Source organism: Phaethon lepturus, unplaced genomic scaffold (assembly GCF_000687285.1).
Source record: "Phaethon lepturus isolate BGI_N335 unplaced genomic scaffold, ASM68728v1 scaffold43551, whole genome shotgun sequence".
NCBI lineage: Eukaryota > Metazoa > Chordata > Aves > Phaethontiformes > Phaethontidae > Phaethon > Phaethon lepturus.
Window position 1 is genome coordinate 33,352 of NW_010517835.1, and position 25,857 is coordinate 59,208.

Here is a 25,857-nt window from a genome sequence, read left to right on the forward strand (position 1 = left end):
CACTCGGGACTGTAAGCCTTTCATGACGTGTGTCTACAGTGTTGTGCACAATGGGATCCCAGTGACTCAATAGGGTTGGACTTCTATTACAATGGAAATAATAATGTTAATTTATTTTATTGATGCTTTTGAATAGGATTTGCTGAAAAATAAAGGAAATATGGGATGTGGATCATGTTACCATAAAACCACATACAGCAAAACGTTCATCTGTCTCCAACATTTCATGTCTTCTGGGCATTCGAGATAGTCGAGTTTGATTTACACAATCAAGCCATTCATTAAATATCTGTTTGAGTTTTAGGCAGATGCATCCTTTACCTGAGTGATGAAATCTGGCTACAGGAAACGGAACTATTCCTCTGTGAAAAGACCCCATTCTGCTTTATAAAGTGAGCCTTGCAGCAATATACTTTTAGAAAACTGCCAAGCTTTGTATACCAAATATCGTTGTAAGGGCTCAGCAATAAAACAGTTGTGGACTTGGGGTTGATCCAACCACACAATAGCACATCTTTATGCAATATTTCCTCTTTCAACACCCGTCTCCAACACTGTAATTCACTGACAACTGTCAGTTCATTTTAATTCCAAAATTCTACCCCAGAACACAAAGCAGTTTAGAGTCTGAATTCTTGTGTGGGCATATTAATTATTTAAATCACTAGTCCAAGTCATCTTCAAAAGCGCTTGCTGGGAATCCATCAGGAGCAGACTGATCTATTGCTTATTATTGCCTACTAGGTTATACTGTACATCAGAAGCATGCTCAGTGTTTTCTATCAACAGTACTCTATATAGCTTGCTGTTGTCAGAGAACTGAATGATGGTGAATGAAGGGAAAAGGGGCAAATATATGTTAGAGAATATATATGAGAAACGATCCAGTGAATCGATGCAGTCCCTACTAGCGATTGGCATGGGAACTTCTTATCTGAGTCATTTTTAGAAAAATAAAGCATCTCAGGCAGATGGGAGAGGCTGTAAAATGTAACGCTGTGTTGAATAAGGCTTCTTATCTTGCAAACCACCTTGCAGATAAATACATGCAAGGAAGAATAGTGCTGGTTCTGTGATACACAAGTTTCCATTGTCTTTGGTGAGAGAAGCAATAGGTCAGTTTTGCCTTTCACTTGGGGGGCAACTGTATTTTTGTGTATTATAGCTTCTGTGTTGTTACAGAAATAGTTATGTCTATTTTGCTTTTTTGTGCCTGAAACGGGCACAGTCCAAGCCATGTGCTTCAGTGGTAGGGTAGTCATTCAAATGAGAAACATCTTCTGCTCTTAAAAGGCAACCACAATATATTCACTCTGTTGAAAAACCAGTCGTGCATTCCTCAGTCGCCAGTATAATGGGACCTTCAAAAGTAGAGAAGTTTCACATGACCTTAGCACATACGCCTGACTTTGAGTGCCTGAAAGGAATGACCTCCATCCTATTCATCATAATGGCTTGTTAACACTCGAGTCCACTGTTTTGAGGGTTCCCTGCCCATAGTGACCCGCACAAGGCCTGAATGGTAGGGGCGTGGTTAGGCAGGGGTCATGCTTGGCTATGGTGGCTAAATTTCCACTGCCCCAAAGAACAGGCTTTTCTTGTGGGCAGCTTTTGTCGCTACAGAACAGGCGTAGGTTCCGAGGCACAGGCATCAGCCAGTTATGGAGCAGGGGAAAACGGGGTAATGTTTTCTACTTAAAGATACTATGGGACAATCAACACAAATGCGACTGAATGCATACGCCATGTATTTTACTTGATATTTACTTATAACCTCCATATTTTATTCATGAATTTTACAATTCCAAATATAATGAAACAGTTAGAGTACTTTATTACAAAGCTTATAAAATAATTAAATATTACACTTATATTTTTTGCCTTTTTTACACCATAATTCATACTTTGTGACGCTACCATTTCTTTCCTCAGTTGTCACTTAAGGAAGTGAGCAAAGAAATATAAAGGAAAAGCTATGCATTAATAAATTAATTATTTTACATCAAATAATAAAAAGGACACAATTATAAAAACAAAACAAAAAAAACCCTTGTAGTTTTCCTAGAAAAAAGGTTATAATTATACAATGACCAATATCAAGACAGAGCGGTGTAGGTTGAGATATGTTTCCAATCAGCATTTCTTAAAGTATCAGAGAATACATGTTTTTAATTTAAATTGTTGCAAAAAGAACTGCTAATTTTAAGTGACCACTGTCTGGCATTAGTGCTGAGCTGGCTAATCTTACGCTGAAATGATACTTTAAAAAAACAGTAAAACTGAACTACATTCATCAAACAAAGTTGTGGGATTGGGTGGAATCAGATAAATATGTCCCTCATAGGCACTCCCCAGAAAATTACAGTAGAAAGCAGCTCTGTCTCAGAATGGGTTTGGCAAATAGGTTGGGTATTTTTTCAATGCAGAAACCTTTTAAATTGTACCATTTGATATATAGTGTCACCAAACATCTCGATACTGAATGATTACCAATATCAGTATGGTTACATTTCTTTTGTTTGCTGGTGGATTGTGAACTAAATAGAAGTATTAGGAGAATATATATAAAAATAGAATTGACTTTTATTTGGTTAGAGTAAATCATCCACTTAATCTTTTTCATTTTTTTTTTTTCATATAACCTGTGTGAATAAATAACTATTTAGAGAAGTTTAGCGTGAATCAATGGACTGTAATATTCTTATTTCCTTTGGGTAATGGATGAATCAAAACACTCAGAGAGATTTGAGATTAAAAGGCAGACATTCTTCAGTATCTTGGCATTCAAACAACCTAGCTTCTGAAAAAAACCTACTTTAAAATATCAAGTTTAAATTTTAAAATTACATATCTAGTGAGCTTAGAAAGTTGAAAACATAACCATTGAGCTCAATAAATCTGAGTTCCTTGAGTTAGTTGAAACATGAAATTCTATTTTACTTGTAACACAGCAATATTAAAAGTCCAAATATTCTAACGTTGAATATTTCTAGGAATACACTTCAGGTTACTAGTTAACCACCTCTGAGTTTCTACACAAAGCAGAAAATGAATTCTTCAAAACAATAAAAACATTACCATGATGCAAAACTTGCTTTTCCAGCAGCAAGTCTAACAGAGAAGCACCATATATCTTTGTAGTGCACTATTTACTTCTTGCGGTCACGCGCACGATGCTGCGTTCTCCAAACAGCCATTTGAACGTCTGTCTCTGAAAGTGGCAGCAAACAGCTTCCTTACCCTGGGACGATAGTATCATAAAAAACATGAAAGGAAATGCTTTTGATAGTGGGATCTGTTGTGCTGCCATGCTGTAACCTTCCCCCGCGAGCTCCTGATCTCTTTTGCTTTGCGTTGTGGTGAATTAGCCAGAAAAGGCTTCTTTTTCTTACTTTCTTCCTCATAACATACGACAGTGCAAAATGACACTTTTAAAGAACAAACTGCCCCTTGAGTCTCAGTGTTCAAGTGATCCATAGTACCCTGTACTTCGGTGAGGTCAGCAAATAAAGAGGAAAAAAAGAAACATTCCTTTTTCAACATATATCCAACAATTACTGTACCTCAGACATTCCCTTAGAAAAAAATGTCTCTTCCGTCAGTGGTTTATGTGGCACCATGTCTTGCCTCAAAGCACAGTTAATTCCAGCATCAGTTGAAGACGAGAGTCCTGTCACTGAAGGGTTCAGATAACATGCTGCTATCAGTTCTTCTTCGTGCATGATTTACAACATTGCTTGCCATAAAATTTGTGGTTACAGACACCATGCTGGGGTACCAGATGACACCAAGTGAAGAAATCCACACAAGAAGGATCATCTGAAGGAGAGAGAGCCAAGCAATATGGTAAGGCTGTGTTTTAGTAAGTCTACAAGTCAGGCAGTAGTTCCACACACTTGTATGCGTTTGGTAATATTAAAAACACAATGGGTGACTTAAAGAGGAGGAACCATGAACCAGCTTTCATCTCAAAAATACTAGTTTCTTTTGTAATTTGTGAAGAGACCAAATTTGTTAATTTGATAGAGATACAGATAATATAATTGAAGGGTCAGAGGCTAAAGGAATTAAAAAATTTAGAGCACATTTTGAAGTTCAGGAAAACAGGAAGAAGTTCTACTGTAGTGGATAAAAATGTCATCTGTGTTTTTTATCTCTGATTACAAATGTTGTTCTAATGGCAAGTACTTGTACAAGTGAGCCTGCTCCGTGTTTGATGCTGACAGCTTGTTGCCATCAACATCACATGGAGTTTACCTGCACCTCAAAGTAGTGTCATCTTTGAGTGTGCGTGCATGTACACACAAAATGCATGGAAACCAGAATGCATGGACCCTACGCTGTGCAGACGTGTGCACAAAGTGCTCTGTGTTGGCATTCCAGCACGTTCTAGAGGGACTTATTTCTCTATTTGACTATGCAGGGAGCCTAAGAAATGTCTCTTCTTAGACACTTTAGTTACAGGGCATGAATCGGGCTTTTAGGACTTTGACTATGCCATGTTGGTAAAATCTTAATTAACTACAATGGGAAAAAGAGAGAGGCTGACAATGCTTGGTTCTGAAAAGCCCAGCTTTTACTTACAAATACAAATAAACCGTATTTTTCAATTAAGATTTTATTTCACTTAAATGTACAGATCATGTATACAGGCAGCCCAGTTGCTTTAAAAATATCTCAGAGCTGCTCCTTTCTACAGTTTTGTAGCGGATGCTTTATGTTTCTTTAAAAGAGCAGAGTGATGATTCATATGGATGATTTATAAACAAATTCGCCATGTCTGAGAGAGCAGTAAGACATTTAAATGAGGTTTAGCAAAATTTATAGCTAAGCTGAAATCTCCTGTGAGCATGGGAAAAGATTCCGTTCAACTCCAAGAACTACTGTTTACATGGTCAATAAAAGGAATTTACAAGGAGGCAGTGAGGAAGAATCTAGCCTTCCTTGTCTATCTTCTCGGATCAGCTAAGTCGAGTCACAGAAGATAAATGCTCCCTCACATAACACAGACAAGTTCTTCATATTCTGTGGGCCAGGAGTTGTCTCAGTCTCTCTATAGCAACTTCTTTTGATTAGTCACCAGTCCTGCTTTTTTTGATTGCTTTTTATATGATGGCAAAGGTGATTTTGTATGCTTTTATCACCCTCAAATTTATTTGAATGAATAATAAAATAATTTCTTCATAATAATTTTTTTAAAAAGATGCCATTTTATTCCTCATTTTTTAAAAACATAAGCCTGTCTGTAAATGCTAATGTTATGTAAAGAAAATACTGTCCTTGAACAAACAGTTGTCCAGGAACTAGGAAGCTCAGTTCTGAACTGCAGCCTTCCCACTCCACCGCATTGTCTTTCTATGCGTCATTGGGTGTGAGTAGGGATGAAACTGGGAGTTCAGCACCAGCTTTCACGTTACTTCACCTACTGTCCACCAGACAGAACTTGCCGCTGGGAGGACGCAAAGCAGACAACAGATTAAAAACACGTGCAGCACAAAGCGAGGAAGGCTGTTCTGATTAAGTCAGGAAGAAGCTCTCCTGCCATTGAAGGGTAAATTTTCAAAAATTACGAACTACTGTTTAAAAAAAAAAAATTGTAAGCACCGAGGAGGCAATGTTAATAAATCTTTGTCCCTTTTGAAGATAGGAGTGCAATGCTAACATTACAGAGGTATGGCTGAAAACTGTACTCTTGGGACCTAATCCAAAGATCATTGGAATGAACACAAAGACTCGCACAAACTTCAATGGATGTGGATCGGGCTGTCAGTTTCTTGTTTCTATTTACTCAAGTATTTATATGTTGTTTAAATTTTCATTCATTTCAAGCAGTTTGATTTACTAGGAGTCATGGTGACCATAACTGCATCTAACAGAGGGATGGAAATGACCCAGTTTGTATAGGAAAGTGTGTAAACTCTCCCTGAAACATTAATTTCTTGACTGTGATCACTGAGCTGGAGCTGCACGGCTGATAACAGAGACTGATTTGCTTCAATGTGATTCCAGCACAGCTGGTTCCCTCTCTTTTTGCTGGTTTAGACAGAAAGTTAGAGAGCAGTGAAGAGATAATTGATCTCTAGAGCCTGACGACCCAGTTATAATAAAGGGGAAAGGGTTCCTGCAGATGTGAGGAGAGAGAGAAACAGGCCAAGGCCAAAATTAATAACAGACATTACTCCAGACATGAAATATAGCAGAGGAAGGCAGGGGTGAAAGAGAAGTGTTTGCTCTATCGTGACAGAAAAGGATGTAATACAGAAACTCCAAAGTACAGCAGAACTTTTTAGGAAGTTTAATTAGCATTTGAAGTGTTAAGAACAGTTACTTGTAAAAACCAGCAAAACCTATTTACTTATTCCTTTTATATCTATATATCCTTGTTCGGATTCAGGTCCCCTGATACATCAGTTTGACACTCTGCACGTCTTGAGCTGATGCAGTAGAATGGTCTGTTAAGATATCACCGGGTTTTACAGGCTTTCTGTGCACGCTGGATGCCAGCATCGGTACAGATGAGACGGGTGGGTGGCAAATGTCAGTTTACAAGATGCAGAGCCAGAGCTTGACCTTTGCTCCCAACTCTACAACCACCTTTCTCTTGCAATCTAGCCCAAGTTTTATAGAGGTTACTTTCAGCTCCCAGTTTTAAAATGGTAACAAGACATTTAATGCACAGTACTTTGAAAGTTAAAGTGCTCTAGCATACCTAGGTAACTAGTGTTCTATGGGACAAACCTGGACCTCGGTGAGCTTTTTTCCCCACGGTTAAGGAGGAGTCACAAACTCTTAACTAGCTTGCAAGCAAATATCTGGGATGGGGCTGATGCAACTCTCTCTTTCTGGGGTGGTTCTGAGAGAATTCCCCTTCCATTATTTGGAGTGACACAAAACCTCTTGCTCCTCCTGCTCCTCTAGAATTGCAAAACACACTGAAGAGGTGGGGAGGGATACAGTAGACATACAAGTGGGGACAGAGCTTAATTTCATGTTCCCTGACTGGGTGTCATACACTGATCTGAAGCAGTAAGAGGACAAAGTACATTCTACACAAAGCATTTTTGGACTCCCAAGGTATGTGTGCAATCTGAAGCTTGGGCAGACTTCAAAAGACTGAAGTGCAAGGTCTTACTGCTTAGTTCAAAAGTTGCTATTTTTAATCATAAAACAGTTACCAGCATAGAATGCTTCTATTTTATTCAACAAGATGGTATAAAGATGCAACTTGGAACCAAATGGCATAACTTTTTGAAAATTTTTTTTTAACATACCCTTGTTTTTAAAATCTCCTGTCTCAATTATACTCTCAAGTCTGCTTTAAGAGGGTTCACTCTGAGAAGAGAGATGCTGTAGTATCAGAGAGTAACTGTAAAGCCAGAAAGTCTGGGGAAAAAATCATTTATGAAAGAACATGCCAAATACTAATCTTCAGTGGGTGTATCTGGAAAAGGTGATTTTTGCTGGATATGGAGTTCTAAACCAACACTGCTGCAGCATGTAGAACTGAGTTTTACCTCTTTTCACAGGGACTGGGCAGAAGTTAGTGTTGCAGGCTCTCAGGACTGCTGGTTTCTGGTGGGGCAAGCACCCTGACGCTGGTCTTCCGTGGCGCAGGCACTGTACGCTCCGGGTTTGCACTCCCCCTCCACATGTTACTGTACACTGTAGAGAAGAAAAAAGTAAAAACCATCTTTCGTTATAGAGACCTTCTGGGAGCCCATGAAAGCCAAAGAGTAACTTTCAAGGGCTTTGGATGAGACTCTCAAAGAGAAAGAGAGGTCAGGATCAGATGTGTTGCTGTTCAGCAACCCCCATCAGGACCAACTTTTCAAAGATCTGTGTATCTGTTCTCCCTTCCAAAAGTTTGGTTATTTAAGGACTCAGCTGAACATTTGGTTCATTCCTTAGGCATCGAGACAGAAACTGAACATTTTAGAAAACCTGTTCCTGATTGTCTGCACTGATTTCTTTGAACTCTGAGCCCCTGGGCCCAATCCTGCTGTCTGAACAGAGTTAAAACTCCCACTGGAACCATAATTATGGCAGTATCCAGGGAAAAACACTATGCATTTGCAGGAAGATCTATGAAGTATTTTTAAATGAATAAGCCTTTTACTTGTACGTGTTTCATGAAAAGTTGTCTTTAAGATAAATGTGATCATTTTTATCTGATTACAATTGTCAGACATACATTGTTTCATGTAAATGTTATTAAATGAGTGTGTGTCTCATTGATATGTGACTCATAAAGTAGATAAGTTCCAGAAATACAGAAGCTTGTTTGCAAGAATGTAGAAACAAATACAGACTGATCCCATAATTAATCATAGTATTTAGGGAATTCCAGGCAATCTGTGCAGATGCTCAAATACATTATGCATATAGATATGTAATAGTTCAACCACAGTGCAGTTCAAAGAAGACTGAGAGGAAAGCGTTGGAAAATGAGCACGGAATGTAGTGCCTCTCGAGCATGAATAGCATTTTTAGGTGACGGTCTTCAGTTTTAGGACAAAGAAATGAGCTGCACCAAAGTACATGATGGATGTGGACCAGCTGCTTCATGTTTCAGTGGCTGAGTGGTGCGACCTTCTTTAGGGAATGGCTACGTGCAGGAGACACCTGTGGACTGTTAGTACTGGAGATATCTCCTCCATACAGTCAGACTTTTGACTACAGCACAATGTAAGACTGGGGCTAGCTTTAATCTAGGTAGGTTGGCCTCACATTGCCCTAAAGTCTCAGCCGTGTGGCCTTCAGCATTTTCTGCCCTCCAGGTGCTTGTGCCACTCCAGCTAGCGTCCCTCCCGTGGCATATGATACCCCAGCTTTTCTACATTTGCTGCTCTCCGAGCCCAGCACCGCAGCCTCTGCTTCTAATTACGTTGTGTGGATACACTGTCCAAGAGTGAGCAGTCACACTGCAGTTGGTTCGTTCTTTAACGCTGTGTAGTGAAAATCACTAGGGGATGCTACTGGAGCTTCTGTGTAGAGAAACTCGCTCCTTTTGTAAACTCCATAAAAGCCAATACAAGAAATAGTAGTGCTGGAGGAAGAGTGCTAGCCAGGACAGGGAGAGAGAGGTGAGAAACTTTCCCATTCCTACCTGCTGCCAAGGTGAGGAATACCAGCCAGACACCATGTTATACAATGTTTGTGATGGACAGGCTCCGTTGTTACAAGCTCCTTCCAGGTTGGTGTTTGGTTTCTTGATGTTTCTACATCTTCTCTGAGGAAAGGTGATCAATTTCCCATGGATGCTTTTCTCGCCACATTTTAGTTCTCGCTTTTGTACACCCAGGCCACAGGAGGCTGAGCACTGCAAAGGCAAAGTACACCTCTGAAATCTAAGAAACACGTTCAGATAAAGGAGAATGTGCTACGTGCAAGAGACCCCACCCACATTATGCGAAAGTACAAAAGCATTATATATAACTAAAACCTCAAAGACCATATTTGTAATGTGTCAACTGAAATATGAATCCAAGTCAGTGAAAGTCCTGAAAAACAAAGACATCAGGGTACATCTAACTACATCTGGATGTATAGAACTGTGTTTTTATAGCGGCTTGCCTACAACACCCGATTTTCAAATGACAGTTCAGCTTACTTTCCCCCACATGGTTTGTGTGTGTCCGTGAGTCAATGTTTCCAAGAGCAGCAAAGGCAGGCAGTGAGCCATGTAACTGCACCACTTTACCTCGCTCCAGGAAGAAATCACCCACTGGAGTCGGTCATTTTTGGGGCAGCGTCCTAGCACACAGGTCTGCTGGGATTCAGGTTTGTGGTCTTTGCTGCACATGCTTTCAGGCAAGACTTTCACCTTGGGAGAACCGGTACTTTTGCAGTAGACATCCCGTTTCTTAACACCTCTCCCACAAGTCTTGGAGCACTGTGATGGAAAGAAATACTCAGTTGAAGTAGAGGAAATTAAAATTGGCATTATTTGTATTTTACAGCAGAGCATAGAAACCATGGCTAATGTGTTGTGTAGCTGCCATTACAAGTAAACTTGAAATTCTATTGGTAAATAAGTAACAGTAACATCTGTATGTCACTTCTGAAACATTGTTCTAAGCGTTTTCTTAATGTAAACTATGAACTTTTACAGCCCCCACGTAGGACAGATAAGTAATCTCTCTCTTCCGTAGATGGGGAAATCTGGACTTGTGAGCAAAATGCTCTTTTCCCTGGACAGCATAGTTGAAAACTGCTCCTAACCTCCCATTGCAGAATCTCCCACGGCAAGATGTTCTCAGCTATTTGTTACTTTGTCCTCACCTTGGCCTAGAGGGATGAGATGGAGGCAGAGAAACTACCCAGGGATTCTATACATAACTCCTTCACCAAATGAATCTCACTACAAGACAGAATCTGATACAGACAATGGTTAAGAAGTTTGACCGTATTTTTATTGCCAAGATTATAACTGAAGGTTAGGACAAGTCACCAGTGAATAAATACACATTACTGAACCGTGGTTAAGTTGAAAAGACATTCGATAGTTTTCATTGCCTTAGCATACAACAAAACACACGAATGAGCCATTTCTGATGAAACGAAGAAATAAGTGGCCCCGAAATAATGCTGCCAGCTTTCTACCCTGTTCCATCTTCTTTTAATTGTTTTACTTCTCACTAATAATTAAGGGGCACATTCCAAGGCAGAATCCTGCACTATGACTATCAATCACAAATGGTTTAAAAAGATTTCATGAAAGCAGAGTTGTACTGAGGATGCAATAGAAATATCTGCATGCTGAAAATCTGTGGTTTTAGTCTTTCCCCAAACAAACTACTCATTTAAAATTACTCTGATTTGTGTAGAGAGGTTGGGTATTTTGCATTTTTTTCCTTTTAACTCCTTTGAGCCTGTGATATCACAGCTTTCAGCTGAATCGTCACTAACTTGTTCAATAGGCCCATTCACTACATTTCTGCAGGACTTATGGACTTATTTGAAAATCCCAACTTGAATTGTACACCTCCTAAACAGGAGGAAAATGGATTTTTTTTTTTTTAGTATTATTTATTTATTTATTTTAGAGGAAGGAATGTTTGAAAGCGTGAATGTGTTTGTTCTTTCTTTTTAAGTATCTAATCATCATACCTGATTTTTATAATCTGCCACACTAAGGTTTCTTTCACATACACTGGAAGAAAAAGTTTCTTTTTGAGTGTTAAAATTACGACACAGTGGACTATGGCGTAGTTTAGTTACTTGTCTGTCGTAGTACATTGCAGTGCATTCCCCTGGGGAGGCAGTCTGTGCTTCTCAGCTAGGAATGCTTAGGTCGAGATGTTCTTCAACACTTAAAGAGTAATAGTACTAAGAAGTGCATACAGAAGTAATAGAGCTTTCAGTAAATTTAAATCCACCTTGAATCTCACTAAATGGAGATGGAAAAATAAAATGTAGCCCCTTTTGATAGAAGTGCACTGTCAGCTCTCTCTTAAATCCCCGATTTCCCGGTACTTCAATTATCCTTACGTTAACAGTTCATACCAGCAGCAACAGTAGCAAAAGAAAGAGCAGAGATGAGTTTTGTGTAAGCGTGTGCATGTTTTTTCACTCAGGCTGGTTTAATGTCGGGCAGTTCGCAGGTTTGTGAAGCAGGGTGCGTACCACAGGAATCTGCCCAGGGGCCTGATGCCCCTCCTGGCGATTAACTGCAGCAGCACTCTACTTGCGGTAGAACAGTTACTCTAACAAAGGCAAAAGTACAGAAGTGATTAGTGAACATGTAAATCACAAATTTATCAACCACAATTCACATATGTGTGTGCATTAATATGCAACTCTAACCCCAAATATTTCTTCATTCCTTGACTGCCTGTCATGCCTGAGAAAAGTTAATACTGCTGTGGGAAGTAATCTCAGAGGGGGGTTAATGGCTTTGAAGAATTCATAGAGCCTTAAGTTACGAAACCAGAAAAAATTATCCATCTGTTTGTATGTTCCAAAAAGGACACCACATGTCCACTTCTGGCAAGCCCTCCTTTCCGAGCACTTAGGAAGGCTAGTTAAAATATATATGTAGTTTACATACTATCTTCATGAATAGAGCCATGTGCAAAATACTGATCTTCACCAACTGTGCACTATTCTTCCTTCTGAGCAGAGTTTTTGGCGATATTTTTAGTATGCCAGCAGACAAAAATGTAAGTTTTTCTCCAAATTACCTGAGACCATAGGCCAGGGCTCCATTCAGGTGGGCAGTCCTGACTATTGCACATCTGCACCTGTGTAGGGGTGCTGACAGGACACAGGGAATGGGCCACTACCTCCTCTCTTTGGAAAGCCCTTTTCTGGACACACTGAATGAGACGACTTTGTTGCCCTCCTCCACAAGATTTGCTGCATGCGCCCCATTCACCTGTTGACCAGCTTAGAGGAGAAAATGTATGTTAGAAATAGAGTCCAATTAGCTTTATAAAATCAATACACATGAGCTACCTATCAAATGTGGATTATTCAGGGATTCTGCTTAGCCCACTCTTCTGACATACTGGTATCTGTCCAAGCAATCAAAAAGCTGTAGTTACATAATCTATCTTCAAAGCATGGAACATTTTGCTAGGGATGAAATGTAAGTCATACAACTAGAAAAACTAGTATTACCTACTTACAGTTCTCATCTACCAGAACCAACTTGCCTACAAATCCGACCTGGAATCTGGGATTCCGCAGGGGCTGAGAGAGATGCTGCCCTTGAGGCTGGTAGAGTATCCAGAAGACCTAAGGGTCTGGCTGACAAATCATGATTCCTTTTTAACCACATTTATGCTTTTAATTGAAAAAAATCTCTCTAGAAGAGGAAAAGAAAAGTTTTTAAAGAAATGGTAGGATGATCACTTTTGTCACTTTAGCTGCTGAAGAAACCTCCAAATAGACTAACAGACCCGAGGCCAAAGGAAGAAGCCAGATAGATGGAGAGATTTCTGTAAGTTATAAGATTTGATTATTGGAAAGTTCTGCCCTTTGTTGTTACATTCTTTCCTTTTCACATCTCTCTCAAAAGACAGGGCGGAGAAGGAGGATTCACCTAAGATGATACGAGGGAAAAGCTGGTATGGCAGGGAAAGAAAGGGGCCAATTTAGCTGAGCATGCACCTCCCAAGGCATTTATGCACAGGTACACTCCAGTGGTATTTATGTCAAACCTTACTGGCCTCTATTCACAAAAAAAACCTTGCTTCCTAAGATTAGCAATCCTGTTGTTAGTGTCTGGAGGATTTCAATGTCCTCCTTTGGCAGAAAGATGATGCAGAATCGAAATAAAACAGAGAAACTCTAACCAGCAAAAGCTGTTGGACAAAGCCATACTCCAGTCACAGGCACGCTTCAGTTACGCATCATGTCGCTGAAGTTACACAAAGTCTGAAGAATTACTGCCAATTGCTTAGGGTAAGCTCAGTTTTGAAATGCCAGTAGCTGCTCAGTATATCTGTTATTGAAGCACTGAGTGGGTCCCCAGCCTTTGTGGAACACTTTGGGAACGTACAACGAAGTGTCTTTGTCCTCAAAGGCTTACACTGTGAGACCATAAATAACAACTAGGAAAACAGCAGTGAAGAAACAAAGGAAATCATGAATGACTAAATGATTACTCAAGTTGAGAACTCTTATCCAAAGGCCCAGTACTGAATTTAAATTGAAGATTTTCAAACAGCAGCTTTACAAATTTTTAATAACTTATGCCACAGAAAAGGTTCTTGTCTCAAATCTGACTGCTTGGCCTATCCTACTTCCATGGTTTCTCACAGCATCAGCCCTGTGACCACTGAAATAGCTGCTTACATACAGTTTTAATGACAAGAAAGCTTTTTTCCCCTTTTCTTACTGTGTGAAAGACAAACAGCATCCCATTTGTCTGTCTGTTCACATCTGCCTAAAAACAAAGCTAATTTTAAGTTGTAAAAAAATGTATAAAAAGCCTATTTTGGAAAAATTCCTTTGAGAGTAGAAGAAATTCCAACTCTCAGTCTAGTAACTTCAGTAACTGCCAAAAGTAGTGGGAAATATAAAAAGCACTAATTTAAGGACAAAGAAATATTAATGTGAAAAGTCAGTAGTTATGTAATTCCAGAACACATCAGAAGTTTCCTTTTTGTCTAATTTATAGATATTTGGACTATTTCAAAGAAACTTCTGGAAAAAAGTTATCACTTTAATTCATTTTACAACTTTTAATGAGTTTGCCTTGACGTTTCTGACAAGTGATTGGTAGAGCAACCGAAAGTTCATTTTAAGAGTTTATCCACTGTAACTGCCCAGAAAGTTCCCCTCTTCACAGGGGAGAGGGCAGTAAACCTACTTTAATGTCCTCTAGTAAACTGCCATTTTCCAAGATTATCTGGGCTGCGATCCAACAGTATCTTTCATTAGCTCAAATAACTTAATAATTATGACCAGATTTGTCAGCTCTGAAGTCCAACAACAACAGTGTGCAGTACTGATGTCTTTCTGTGTTCTTACTGTTGGGACGGTAGTTTGTTCCTACTCAGACTTACTTGTCTTTGTTCTTATGCAGTAATTCTTCTTCACTGACCTTTATAAGTCTGGAACCTCTTTCATGTCACAAAAAATTGACACGCTTGTATCATCTCGTCTATTATTCACCTCCTTCCCTTGCCTGTTGTGCCTACCATATTTCTTTTTGCTTTATTTGCCAGCTATGAAGCGTTCGTTGTTTCCTTCATGGTATTTATTAATACTACATTTTTTGATGTTGGCAGTCTCGGTTTTATGAGAAATATTACGTGCCGTGACTTTCTGGGCAGATTCCTCAGCAGAGATATTCTGGCATAGTTTCACTCAGCTGAATGGCAATCTGTTAAATTAAGACATGGTCCTACATGTAGATCCTCCATACATTAATATATCCTAAGGATTTTAAAAATAATTAATGAGCGAGTTGAATTGTTTTTCCCTTAAAGGTGGCTTGGGGCTTTTACGGTTTTTCTTTTGGTACTCTTTAGGGTTTAAGTCATTAATTGTGTTTTAAAGTAGTAAATTAAGAATATCAGAGCAATTTCAGCATGAAAACATTGCACTGCATGTCAAAATGGATATTCAGCATTTTCAGTGATAGGTATATCAGTGGATGTTCAAAATACGTTGGGATCTCTGTTTAACAGAAATGGAAATTTTGTGTGTGGTCAATTGAATATAATTTTCATGAAGTTTTATGGTATAACAATGCCACATCAAAATGAAGGTAAGCATAAAGAGCTTAAAAAGTCTCTTGGGAACATCATAGACACTACATTTCTGTGTAGATGATACTGAGTTTGTTGGATAAAAATAGTTCTGGCAGCACATAAGTCGCATATGAACAGATTGTCTTTGGCTACACAGATTATTTAAAATTGGTATTGAGAAAATCATGTGGCTAAACGCAATCTAAAGAAACTGCTGAATCAGGAACATGGGGCTCTCATGTCACATGTTACCATTATTTAAACCTTATCTCTACTGTTTTGTGGTCATAGTGTATAATTTGCCGTTTGAATTTTGTGTACTCTGCTGTAATCTTTAAATTTTGCAGGAAATTCCAAACTATTACTGGACTATTTTTCAGTATGTTCAACATATTGCAGACTATGGATTTTTAAGTGAAAACAAAGCCACTGCAGAACATAAACATCTTTTTGCTTTGCCCCATCATCCTCTTCTGGACTGAGGGAGATGGGGAATGCTTCTTGTTAAACTTCATTAAATGTGTTATTTTATGAATTATGGGAGCGGGCTTAGCCAATTGCTTTTACCAGCCATTGCTTTTATCTCTGCAGAGTAAAACCAGCAGATGACACCAGGTCTAGAGCTTTCCTCCATTACCTCTTCCTTCTGCTGCCTGTGCGCTTCAGTGCATCTTCAACTGTCTTTATTTCCCACTGAAACACTCTTAATTTTTTCAACACATCACTTCAAAAAATCTCCTGTTCTGGCAGTCAAAGTGTCTCGTCACACATGGTACAGCTTTTCTGATCTTTAGTATAAAACTAAAATAATGCTAAGGTTGCAAAGTCAGGAATCCAAAAGTGAAAAAAACAGCAGAAGAAAGATGGCCAATGCATCCTTAAATCTACCCGTTTCTATTCTAAGCCACATAACACTGTGTTTAATTATATGAGCGTGCAACTTTTTTTTTCCAAAGGGTCCCTACCACAGCTACTATAAATCAGTGTAACTCCCTTGTTTTTAAAGGAGCTCTATTGATTTAGACCAGCTGGATTCTAAATGCTTATCTATATGTCAATGTCTTCCTTTGCATCTCACCTTTGTTATGTCCTCTAGAAAATAAGATTGTTCACATAGGCAGTGTCTTCATATTTATTTCTGTGAGCACTAGGAGCATTGCTGACAATTTATTTGGTTTAGATAGTCCTCTTCGTGGTGTCATAATACTCTGTGGTACATTTTGTCCCAAAAATCACTAATTACACTTCACAAGATCCTTTTAACCTAATCTAACATGTGGAATCTGAGTCATGGGGCCAAGCTTCCACACGGGGAGTAGCAGTTTACTCAGGAAACAGTCTTATTGATTCAAGGTGAGTAAAGGTGGCATAACAGGCCTCTAAGTAACTTAGATTTACTCAATGTCACATAGCTAACCCCAGCATGGTGACAGAGCTGGAAGCAATCCTCAGGAGGTCTTTACTTAGCAACATTAGAAATACCGCCTCTATTATTATCATTGGGCAGAAGCCTACACAACTCACGGTTTTAAACAATTACTGCTTTACGTTACAGAATAAAAGTGGGTTCATCTAGCAGGCTGTACAATTCTGTGTGCCTGTCGGAGAGGACTTCTCTCACAGCAAGCTCAGTCATAAGGCACAGCAAAAAGGTACAAAAATAAAGAGAACTTACTATGCTGGGCAGGGATTAGTATTGCATAGTTTTGTTTCAGTTAAAGACTTTGTCCTTGGGCCACAAAAGGAGGAATTAACTCGTGTACGATGATCTTCTAAACAAACTGCTTTTGCTGTAATGTGTCCTATGGAAATATTAGAAAAAAATACAGTAAGATAAACGTTTACTCAAACTATAAGAGAAAAAGTAGTAGGGAGGAATTTTAACTAAAGTCCAAGCGTATCCTTGGTACAGTTCCGTTGACTGAACTAAATAAAATAGGATGTCATTTGGCAACATGTTTTTAATGTTAATTCCCTTCTCTGTAACACAGGTACTATTGAAGTCAGATGAAACGTTTTAGTTATAAACAGCGTTTCTGCAGAATCTTCCCCAGCAAAAATTAGTAATTCTTCAAATCCTAATTCCCTGCAGAAACTAACAGTGCTTGCTTAGCACGTTCCTGATGCACTCACAAACCAAAATGAAAGATTTTGCAACTTTTTACGGTATTTCTTTACAGACTTCAGAATTCTGCAGGTTCCTGTACCTAAACTCTTATCTAGTGTCAACATCAGGACAGATTACAGAGAAGACTACAAATGCCTTACGAGATGAAGTGATTTTATAGGTTTATCTTTTGATTGAGATGTATCATTCACCTCACAGATGGTTCACTAGGCACAGCAAGTCAAATTTGGAAACATGGTTGTTTCCATCATTTTTATAACCATGCTGCGACCTTCATTTGTTTTAAAGGGAAGCAAGAAAAATATAGTTTCATATTTCATGTCTGAAGTGCTCCTGGTGGGTCTTTCTTCCATGAACAGTTTACTGAGATGCTGTGAAGTCTGACAACAGACTAGCAAGATATTCCTGAATTTCACCTGGACTTGTTTGCCAATACAGGAGCATAACATGGCATTTCCTTGGTTACAGAGTCTTCCTTATTCTTTGGTATTAAAGACAACTGCATCATCTAGTCTTATTTATATGACCCACTTCCAGTTTAAAGGCCACTAAAATTTTAATTCTCAATCCTGTTTACAGGACTTCCCACATGCCTGTCTTCTGCTTTCACTACATCCCAGAATTACTTTCATGGAAGGAACATCCAGGATTTAGAAAAACAAGTAGATGGTCTGCAAAAAGCAAATACCTGGAGGAATATGGTAATAAGAAATCCTTAGCTTATATAGCATTTCAGACTCTGACCTGGCAGAACTCAAATATTTCTAATTAAACAGAGAGAAGATCAGGGTGCAACTGTCAGTAAAGGTCTTGATAATATTTTAGTCTTTATTTACTCTCTACAGGTAAGATAAGATAAATTTTACTCATTATTTGGTATCTCTCTATGTTCCTAAATTACAACAACATCAAAGCACATATTTAATTCCCACATTACTTCAACAGCAAGATATCATATGCATACGGAATAACCTAAAGAAAAAAGACCAAGTCACTGTAAGTGACGTGAATTGAGACTGGCATGAAGGGGTTTTTTACTATAAAGCAAGTGTTGTAAGTAGTCAGATAAAAAAATAAGGACCAGATGTTCAGTGTAACCCCCTGTATGTTTTGATACACATGTTCGCACAATTAAAGGCAGCTGAAATATTTGAGATGCTTTTAAGAAATGAAAAAGAAGAGGATTGGCATTTGGAAAGTTACCTACCACCACCACAAGTAGCTGAGCACTCTGACTGCACCATCACCCAGGAGTAGCTATGTTTTTTGACAGATGTCTTGTTTTCGTTGTTGGTTTTGGAAAATGTATATTCCCAAGCAATCCCAGGATTTTTGCCTTGTAACAGGATCTATAGAGGGGTATTTGGAGTTTGTTTAAAAGAAAAAAAGGCAGGGGTTAAAAAAAAAGAAAAGGATTCTGTCATTCTGAAGGAAGATGAACTGAACATGATACACACATAATATATTTATACACACCATGTTCGCGAAAGAATTTTCAAGAGACCTAATTTTTCAATAAACTAAATCCATCAAATTCCCAAAGAGCAAAGCATTTGCCGGGACTAACACCTGCAGAGCATCTCTCTATATATAGATATATAGATCTAGAGAGAGAGAGAGATCAGAAGAGTGCAGAAAGACATGGTTCAGCGTAACACTCCTTTAAACCAGAAGGCATCTGACTGATTGGTGAAGTAGAAATGCCTTCAGCAGATGTGAACTATCATCCAAAGACTTCTGGCAATGCAGTATTAGTTGCTGCCCTGCCCTCAGCACTCTGCTCCTCCAAGTGGCCCTTAACAAGTGGATCCCGGCGTTCACTGGGGTCACTGGCAGGTGCTGGAGTTTGCCTGTGGCAGTGCAGTGGGTGGATTAAGGATTTGGGGGTGAGGGAAAGTTCCTGTCTTTTAGGAAGCAAAGCCCAGGCTAGCTGATCCTTCCACAACACCTTCGATGAAGGAAGAAGCTTTTGCCCATTAAGTAAGCAGGACTCAAATGCTTTAAAGAACGAAGCTTGAGCAAAGCAGTACTGCAGCTGTGTGGGGACTGGGAATAGAGGTGGTTAGAGATGGCTTCCTCAGTTCTTGAGGCTGAGGGTATAAAATAGATATTGGGTGGTTTTTTTTCTTGTAAAAAATGTTTTTTCTGTGCAGACTGGTGATAAATTTTGTTTGGAAGACCCTCAGTTGGTATTTTTCTCATGATGATTGAAGCTGATAAAGCTTCAGTCTTAGGAGAGGACCTGTCCCTGGGTGTCTACAAGGGAAAAAGGATTGGAAAAATCTTTTATTCATTATTTTAGCATAATGTGTTAGAAAATTTATAGAAAGTGTGATTACTGACTGTAATAACAATCTTTGTCATTTAACTCGGAGAGCCTTGGTCTCGGAGGCGTACTATTTTAGTGGTAAATTATATTGCCGTTCTCATGTAGGCAACTTTCTGAAATCCACTGTATTCATTTCAAGTCTGAATTATAATCAATGCAAGATGCATGAACATCTGACACATACCTAAATTTGGGAAGAAATTTCTATTTAACAACATTTATTTTAGAAACTATTTTTGGCAGCAAAGTGCATTTATATCCATACTTCACAGAAAAAGTGCAAGCGTTTACAGTTATAGAGCTCTACTAAGTTTTAATTCTTCACCAGTATGGATCTGGTTGTAGTAATATAAAGAGCAGGTGTAGTTAACCTCGGTTCCTAAATACGCGTTTTGATAAGCACTAGCATTTCAAGTAGTTCCAGTCTATGTTAATGATTACCATTCAAAGTATTAATAAAATATCACTTAAGTTCACATGATGTCTAACCTGAGTGCTTAAGCAGTCCATGTAGGTAGAACCGATCTCTCTATAGACTGGTTTCATAAAATAGCAACAAACTTGCATTTATGTCGTTCAAGACCAAGAAATAATAACATTTTGAAATGTATCCAAGGGTTTTAAAGTATTCTGAAAATGTACCTATTGGAAAACAGAAATTACCCATGACAGTGAAAAATTCAGACCAAATTTACATGACCTCCAGCTCAATAATGTTGAACGCATGAAGGATCTGGACTGCATCCTGTTTACTTTTCTAGAAGAAAGAAAAACGGATGCTATATTTTCCATTCTTAGTAGCCAAAGATTTCATTTCAGTCAGTGAACCTTAATAATGATCCAAACTGAGAATATAGGAATTAGAACTGTAAAAGGCAAAATACTTCCAAAAGAATTGGAGAGTACATGCCTTCTCATTGGAAGATTCAGATTAGAAGATCCTCCAAGCACAGGTCAATTAAAGTATTTCATATGAAAGTTTTCCTCTCACCTGTCCAAGCTTAGAATACCTGTGAGATGATGGAAGAAGTAGATCTGAGAGTGATTACTGACCTCTCTATTTTTACTGAATGTTTGTGATACAAATAATATTACTATATCTGCTCTAGGAGTAAGTCATATATGTGACATATATATATCACAACTATCTTACAAGAACAGGATTAAAATCAACCCCTCTGAAACTAGAAAACATTAGAATTGAGACTGCTGTGCAACTTCACGCTGCCCTGCACAGATGCACTCTGGATCTCATACTGTCTTTCCAAAAAGCCTCTACCGCGCTCCGTGCTCACAGCACACGGTGCTCACTGATGAGCATATTACAAACTTTCCATGTTTTACTTTATGCTTATTCATCAGTGTGTGGTTCTGTGCCCTGTTGCTATTCTCTATGCAAGCCGTTATCAGTGTCGCTTTTTTCCTTGGCTATTCATCACTATCTGATGTAAATGTTTTATAAGATTTAATAGCCCCTTCAGATGAAGGAAAATGTCTCTTCTATATAAATGGTTGTTTTTATAAACCTGTCCAATTGCTGACAGCAGAAAGTCCAACTGTGTTAAAACAGCTGTTCCACAGTCACTTTGAATCTTGAACCTCAAGTCCGTGGGTATTAGAGTTTCTAGAAAAAAACGGTTGCAATAACATGCGTTCATTCTACTGTCCTTCTCTTAAGGACAAATTGAGACAAATACCTAACATGTAAAGTTTCAGAACATGTGCTTCAGAAAAAAATACAGTGCGTTAACCCTAATAAGAATTGATCCCTGGAAAACTATTCTTTAATTAAACCAATTGCTTTCCTAGTTCTTCTTACAGACCAGACCTCAAAATGCTTTAATTATTTGCATTTACTCCTTGGAAGGTCCTACAAGTCCAAGGTACTAGCACAGATCTCAGCATCTTAGGCAGCCAGAAACAATTTGAGAGAGTAGCTTTATTTTCTTCTTGTGTTAGAAAAGACCTGGGTAGTGTATGAACAGTCAAAGTCAGATTTCCTTTTTCACGGTCCTATGGGGATACACTTTCTCCCATTTCAGTAGGTGCTCTGTGTTCCTTCAAGTGCAGGGGCTGAAATTCTATCTGGCCATTTCGTAAGTCATGTCAAAAGAGGAGGAGGTTTTGTCCGTACCTCAAGACCTTGTGTAAGGGTTAGCCCTCGTCTATTGGATCCTGACAACTATCATAAACCTGTGCTTTTTCAGTGGGAAAAAAAACAGTAAAGCTTATAACTTTTCTAATATCTTGAAGTAATAGACTGAACACTTGTCTTCTGAAAGTGCTCTTTACTTTGTGATAGTAGAGGCAAGAAACAGAAGAAATGCATCCTGAACAATAGAATTCAGAGGGAGGATGAGAAGATGAAAGTGGCAACCCGTTTTACTCCTGTTAGAGCAGTATTCTCCTGGTGCTTCAACAGAGTGAAGGGAATGAAGAGTAAATGATCTCGGACAAGTTAGAACAAGACACGTTAGTATCTATCACTTCAGAGAACAACCACACGATGATGTAAGAAACTCACAACCTCCAGCTGAGCGAGTGCCTGTGGGGTAAATCCTGCACCCCAGGCAAGCTGGACCATACACAGTTTAAGACACTGGGCTACACCCCCTTCTTGCACGTGGCAAAGTAGATGCAATTATAACAGGCAGATGAAGGGAACTTCCTCTCCGCTTCCCAGCTGGCAGCCGAAGCTAGAGCCCCTTCCCACCCAGCAGACTACAAGCGGCAATGTTTACACAGCGAGAGCTGCATCACAGTCGGGTCTCTCTCCTGCTGTTATCATCCTAGCTACGTAGAAAAAGGGCGAAATCAAACTCTGGAAAAATATTGGAGACAAAATATTGCAGGGCACAAAACCACATACATTAAAGTCCCTGGCACTCATCTGAAAAATAGTATACAATGTCTAATGTTCAACCAAGTTTTCATCAGGAATGCAGTACTATTGCAAAGTTGCAATTTTGCCAAAGTAATGAGCATATATAACATTTTCTATCATATTTTCAAATATTCATTATAAAGCCCTTCCTTAACAACCCAATAACTGAAGTCTGCATATACAGCCAAGTTATCAGACCTACAAATTTGGAAAGACCTCCAGTGCTACTCTACTTAACTGGATGAATTCCAGCAACTTTTCAGCCAACTGGCATTTGCTCCCAAATTTACAGCTGGCAAACAACCTCTTTAAACATTTCCAGTTCCTCAATAGAACTGTTTAATGTCTACCTTTAACACACCAACCACCTGACTTCAGACACAACACTCAGCAGCTCTGACCGCAGGGCGCAGAGTTATAAAATTTACAGCTTCTTGAGTTTGAAAACCACAGACTCTGGCTGGAATCTGCCAGATCTATTCTGAAGAAAAAGAACCATGGCTTTCGCTTAGGGCACAAAATGTTAAAACAATGGATAAATTGAATTCTCCTGAGTAAAGAACCTTTTCCTTTTGCTGCTAATTTTGATTTCAAAGCTAAACCAATAAATTTTCTAAACTAGCTGTGCATCTGTGCTCCTTTGTTTGAGTTTATTTTTTTTTTCCCATGGCTATCCTAGGTTTCCAATACAATACTCCATTTTGCAGGTCAAATTTTTAAAGAGCCTATGAATATCGCTTTGTTATGATTGACTCTGCTTTTCAAGTGTATTTTACTGTAAGATGTATATGTGAAATTACTTGCAACAAATGAAATTAAAAGAGATCAATTTAAACAAGATAAACTCCTCTTTTTTTCCATAATTTTCTGTCCAATGTATAGGAAGGCATACTAATTGCTGGCATGTAACAAGTTGAAAAAATTACTCATTATCTCTGTGAAAGACTAATCAACATTGACAACTCACTTCAAGAGTGAAGCTGAGCCTAGAGAAAAGGCCAGGTAAAGGAATAGCTACTGTTTACCCATATGTGCTTCATGTATTTTCATCTTCACTCATTCTGCATGTGCATCATTTACAAAATGGGCATGAGCCCAAACTTTGAATCCCAGCATACTTGGTAGCTTTGATCTGAGTCTTCAAATTGCATCTACGTTTCCTGGGTCACTCTCATGTTTTGTAAGTCTCTGATCATTTCTTTAGATGGATGTAAGAGAGTTAAGCTCTCTGCAGTGAGCCATCGATTACGCAGGTAAGGGCAGGTGGAGAAGTTTGCCTGTGAGGAAGACTAGTGCCCGGCTCTGTTAAGCTTGCGAGACCTGCAGTTCTCATCCACCGTGAATCTGCATGCTGTTTAATAAATATTTTAACATCCGACGTCCTAAGCCAGATTCTGATCTCTCTGTTGAATCAAGATTAATTCCATTGGTTCTTATTAATTTACTCTGATTTCAGTAGGATAAATCTGTGCATCCAGCAGCATATGACACCAGTGGAAAACTGTTTAAAACAAGTTTTAAAACAGGACTGTTGGCTTGAATGGGCAGTTACTGGATGGGATCCTTGACAGTGGCTAACACGAGGAGCTTCAAAGGAAAGTGAGAGAACACCTGTTTGGAAAGCACCAGTAAAGGAAGAATTACCCCTTGGTTACTTAAGCCAAACCTTAAAACAAAAAAGGTTTTATCCCTTCGATATTTCTAAAGTCACTTGAAACACAATCTTAACTAAAAGCTTATGACAAACTATTGTTTTTCAAGAAAGTCCACTAAGGTCATTAAAAGGAATAAAAAAAGTATCCTTGAAAGGTCCTGCATGATCTCATTTCTACTTCAGCTGTTTCAAATTTATCTTCTGTTGTTATTGTGTCTCCATTTTTTTACTGTTCACATGCTAAATGTACAACCTTCAGGGATACTCACCAGCTAATCTCTCCTCACTAAAGGAGAACCCTTTTATCCGCTGTATTGAATCAACATCTGTATCTTATAAGCACATCTTAGCTCTCTTTAGCTTACTTTCTCTTTAGGGGAAATCAGTACAAATTTATCATCTAGTAGCTAATAATAAATGTAATGCTTTATAACTGCAACTTGGCTTTCTCCCAGTGGCAGCTAGATCATCAGTAAAGTCATTCCACCTGGCCTCCTTTCTCTTTTTTCCCGTATTGGTAAAGAGGAAGCGATTTACTGGTTTTCATTAGACATATTCGTGCTTTGAAGCTCCATTCACCTTCTCTTCCCTTGAATGTCTGCCTCTTCGCAAAGCATCCTTTCCATCTGCTACTTATTGCTGTCAAACTTCTTTCACAAAGATTTCACAATTCCTTGATTCAATATTTCACTAAGTTTGAGGTAAACTTCAGTGAGGATACTGATCCTATCTCGTCCTGAAAAACTTTACAGTGCTTTCTCAAATTGGCTTTGAGTTCTCAAATCAGTCAATTCTTCATCTGTTTATTGATAGAATGGAAAACCAAATTATTAAACTGTCGTGTTTTTAAGTTAGTTTTCCAGTCCCTGGTCATGCAATGTTTTTCATGCCCACATAACACTTCAGTTTCTTTTGCCCTTACAGAATCTTTCCCGTAATTTAAGTCAGTCGTGGAGGGTGACTGAATATTTCAACAAATGGATGTCACGAGTGAGCCTCCTGCGAGTCCTGTACTGACAGAGCCCTTGCGCTCCGCTAGCCTCTTCCGGAAAGTATTTTCAGCAGTTAGTGGTGCCCACTGGCAGCCCTTATTTCCAAAGCTAGATAAATGAATGATGAATTTACTGTTTGTTTCTCCTCAAGTTAAGTATTTTTCGGTTAACAGAAAAACACACTGACAAGGTCTTTAAATTGAAAGGCTGACCTTAGATTATCTCTGATCAAATGACAGATAAATAAGCTGAATATATTAAACTACATTAAAAAAATTCAGCATGTTTCCATTTAAGATGAGACAATTATGCTACAGAAACCATATTTTAAAAACGTGTATTAATTCCTGATCCTAGATTATCATTTAACTATCATATTTCTACCACTTTGACCTTTGTCTGTTATTTCATCTAGTCTGGATCTGACCATTTCGGGAATCCATGAATATTTTTCATTTCAGCTTTTATTGGTTTCTACAAACCTACAATCACCAAAGCATCAATAATACTAACTGCAACTTCAGAAGGATACAGGTACAGAAATTGTGAAGGGCACTGGTTTCCTCGGTTATCTCGCCTTCCCTCCATCTGTGAAATTAATTCTTAAACAATCCAGAAAGGGTTCTGATAAATTCTAAAATCTCATCATACGTTTACACTTCCAGTA

At 38.7% G+C, this 25,857-nt stretch overlaps 1 protein-coding gene across 1 annotated transcript in view; it reads right to left on the bottom strand.

Annotated features, from left to right (window-relative positions):
- Positions 1–3,301: 3,301 nt before the first annotated feature.
- ADAMTS18 (ADAM metallopeptidase with thrombospondin type 1 motif, 18) overlaps positions 3,302–25,857 on the bottom strand; it is a 77,033-nt gene continuing 54,477 nt past the window's right edge. Inside the window, exons 16-22 of the mRNA XM_010296513.1 lie at positions 18,539–18,680; positions 16,879–17,005; positions 12,183–12,387; positions 9,701–9,892; positions 9,107–9,319; positions 7,515–7,662; positions 3,302–3,819 (exon numbers count right to left, since the gene is read on the bottom strand). Of these exons, the coding sequence (XP_010294815.1) occupies positions 3,704–3,819; positions 7,515–7,662; positions 9,107–9,319; positions 9,701–9,892; positions 12,183–12,387; positions 16,879–17,005; positions 18,539–18,680 (1,143 nt within the window). The 3' untranslated portion in view covers positions 3,302–3,703. The remainder of the gene's footprint in view (positions 3,820–7,514; positions 7,663–9,106; positions 9,320–9,700; positions 9,893–12,182; positions 12,388–16,878; positions 17,006–18,538; positions 18,681–25,857) is intronic.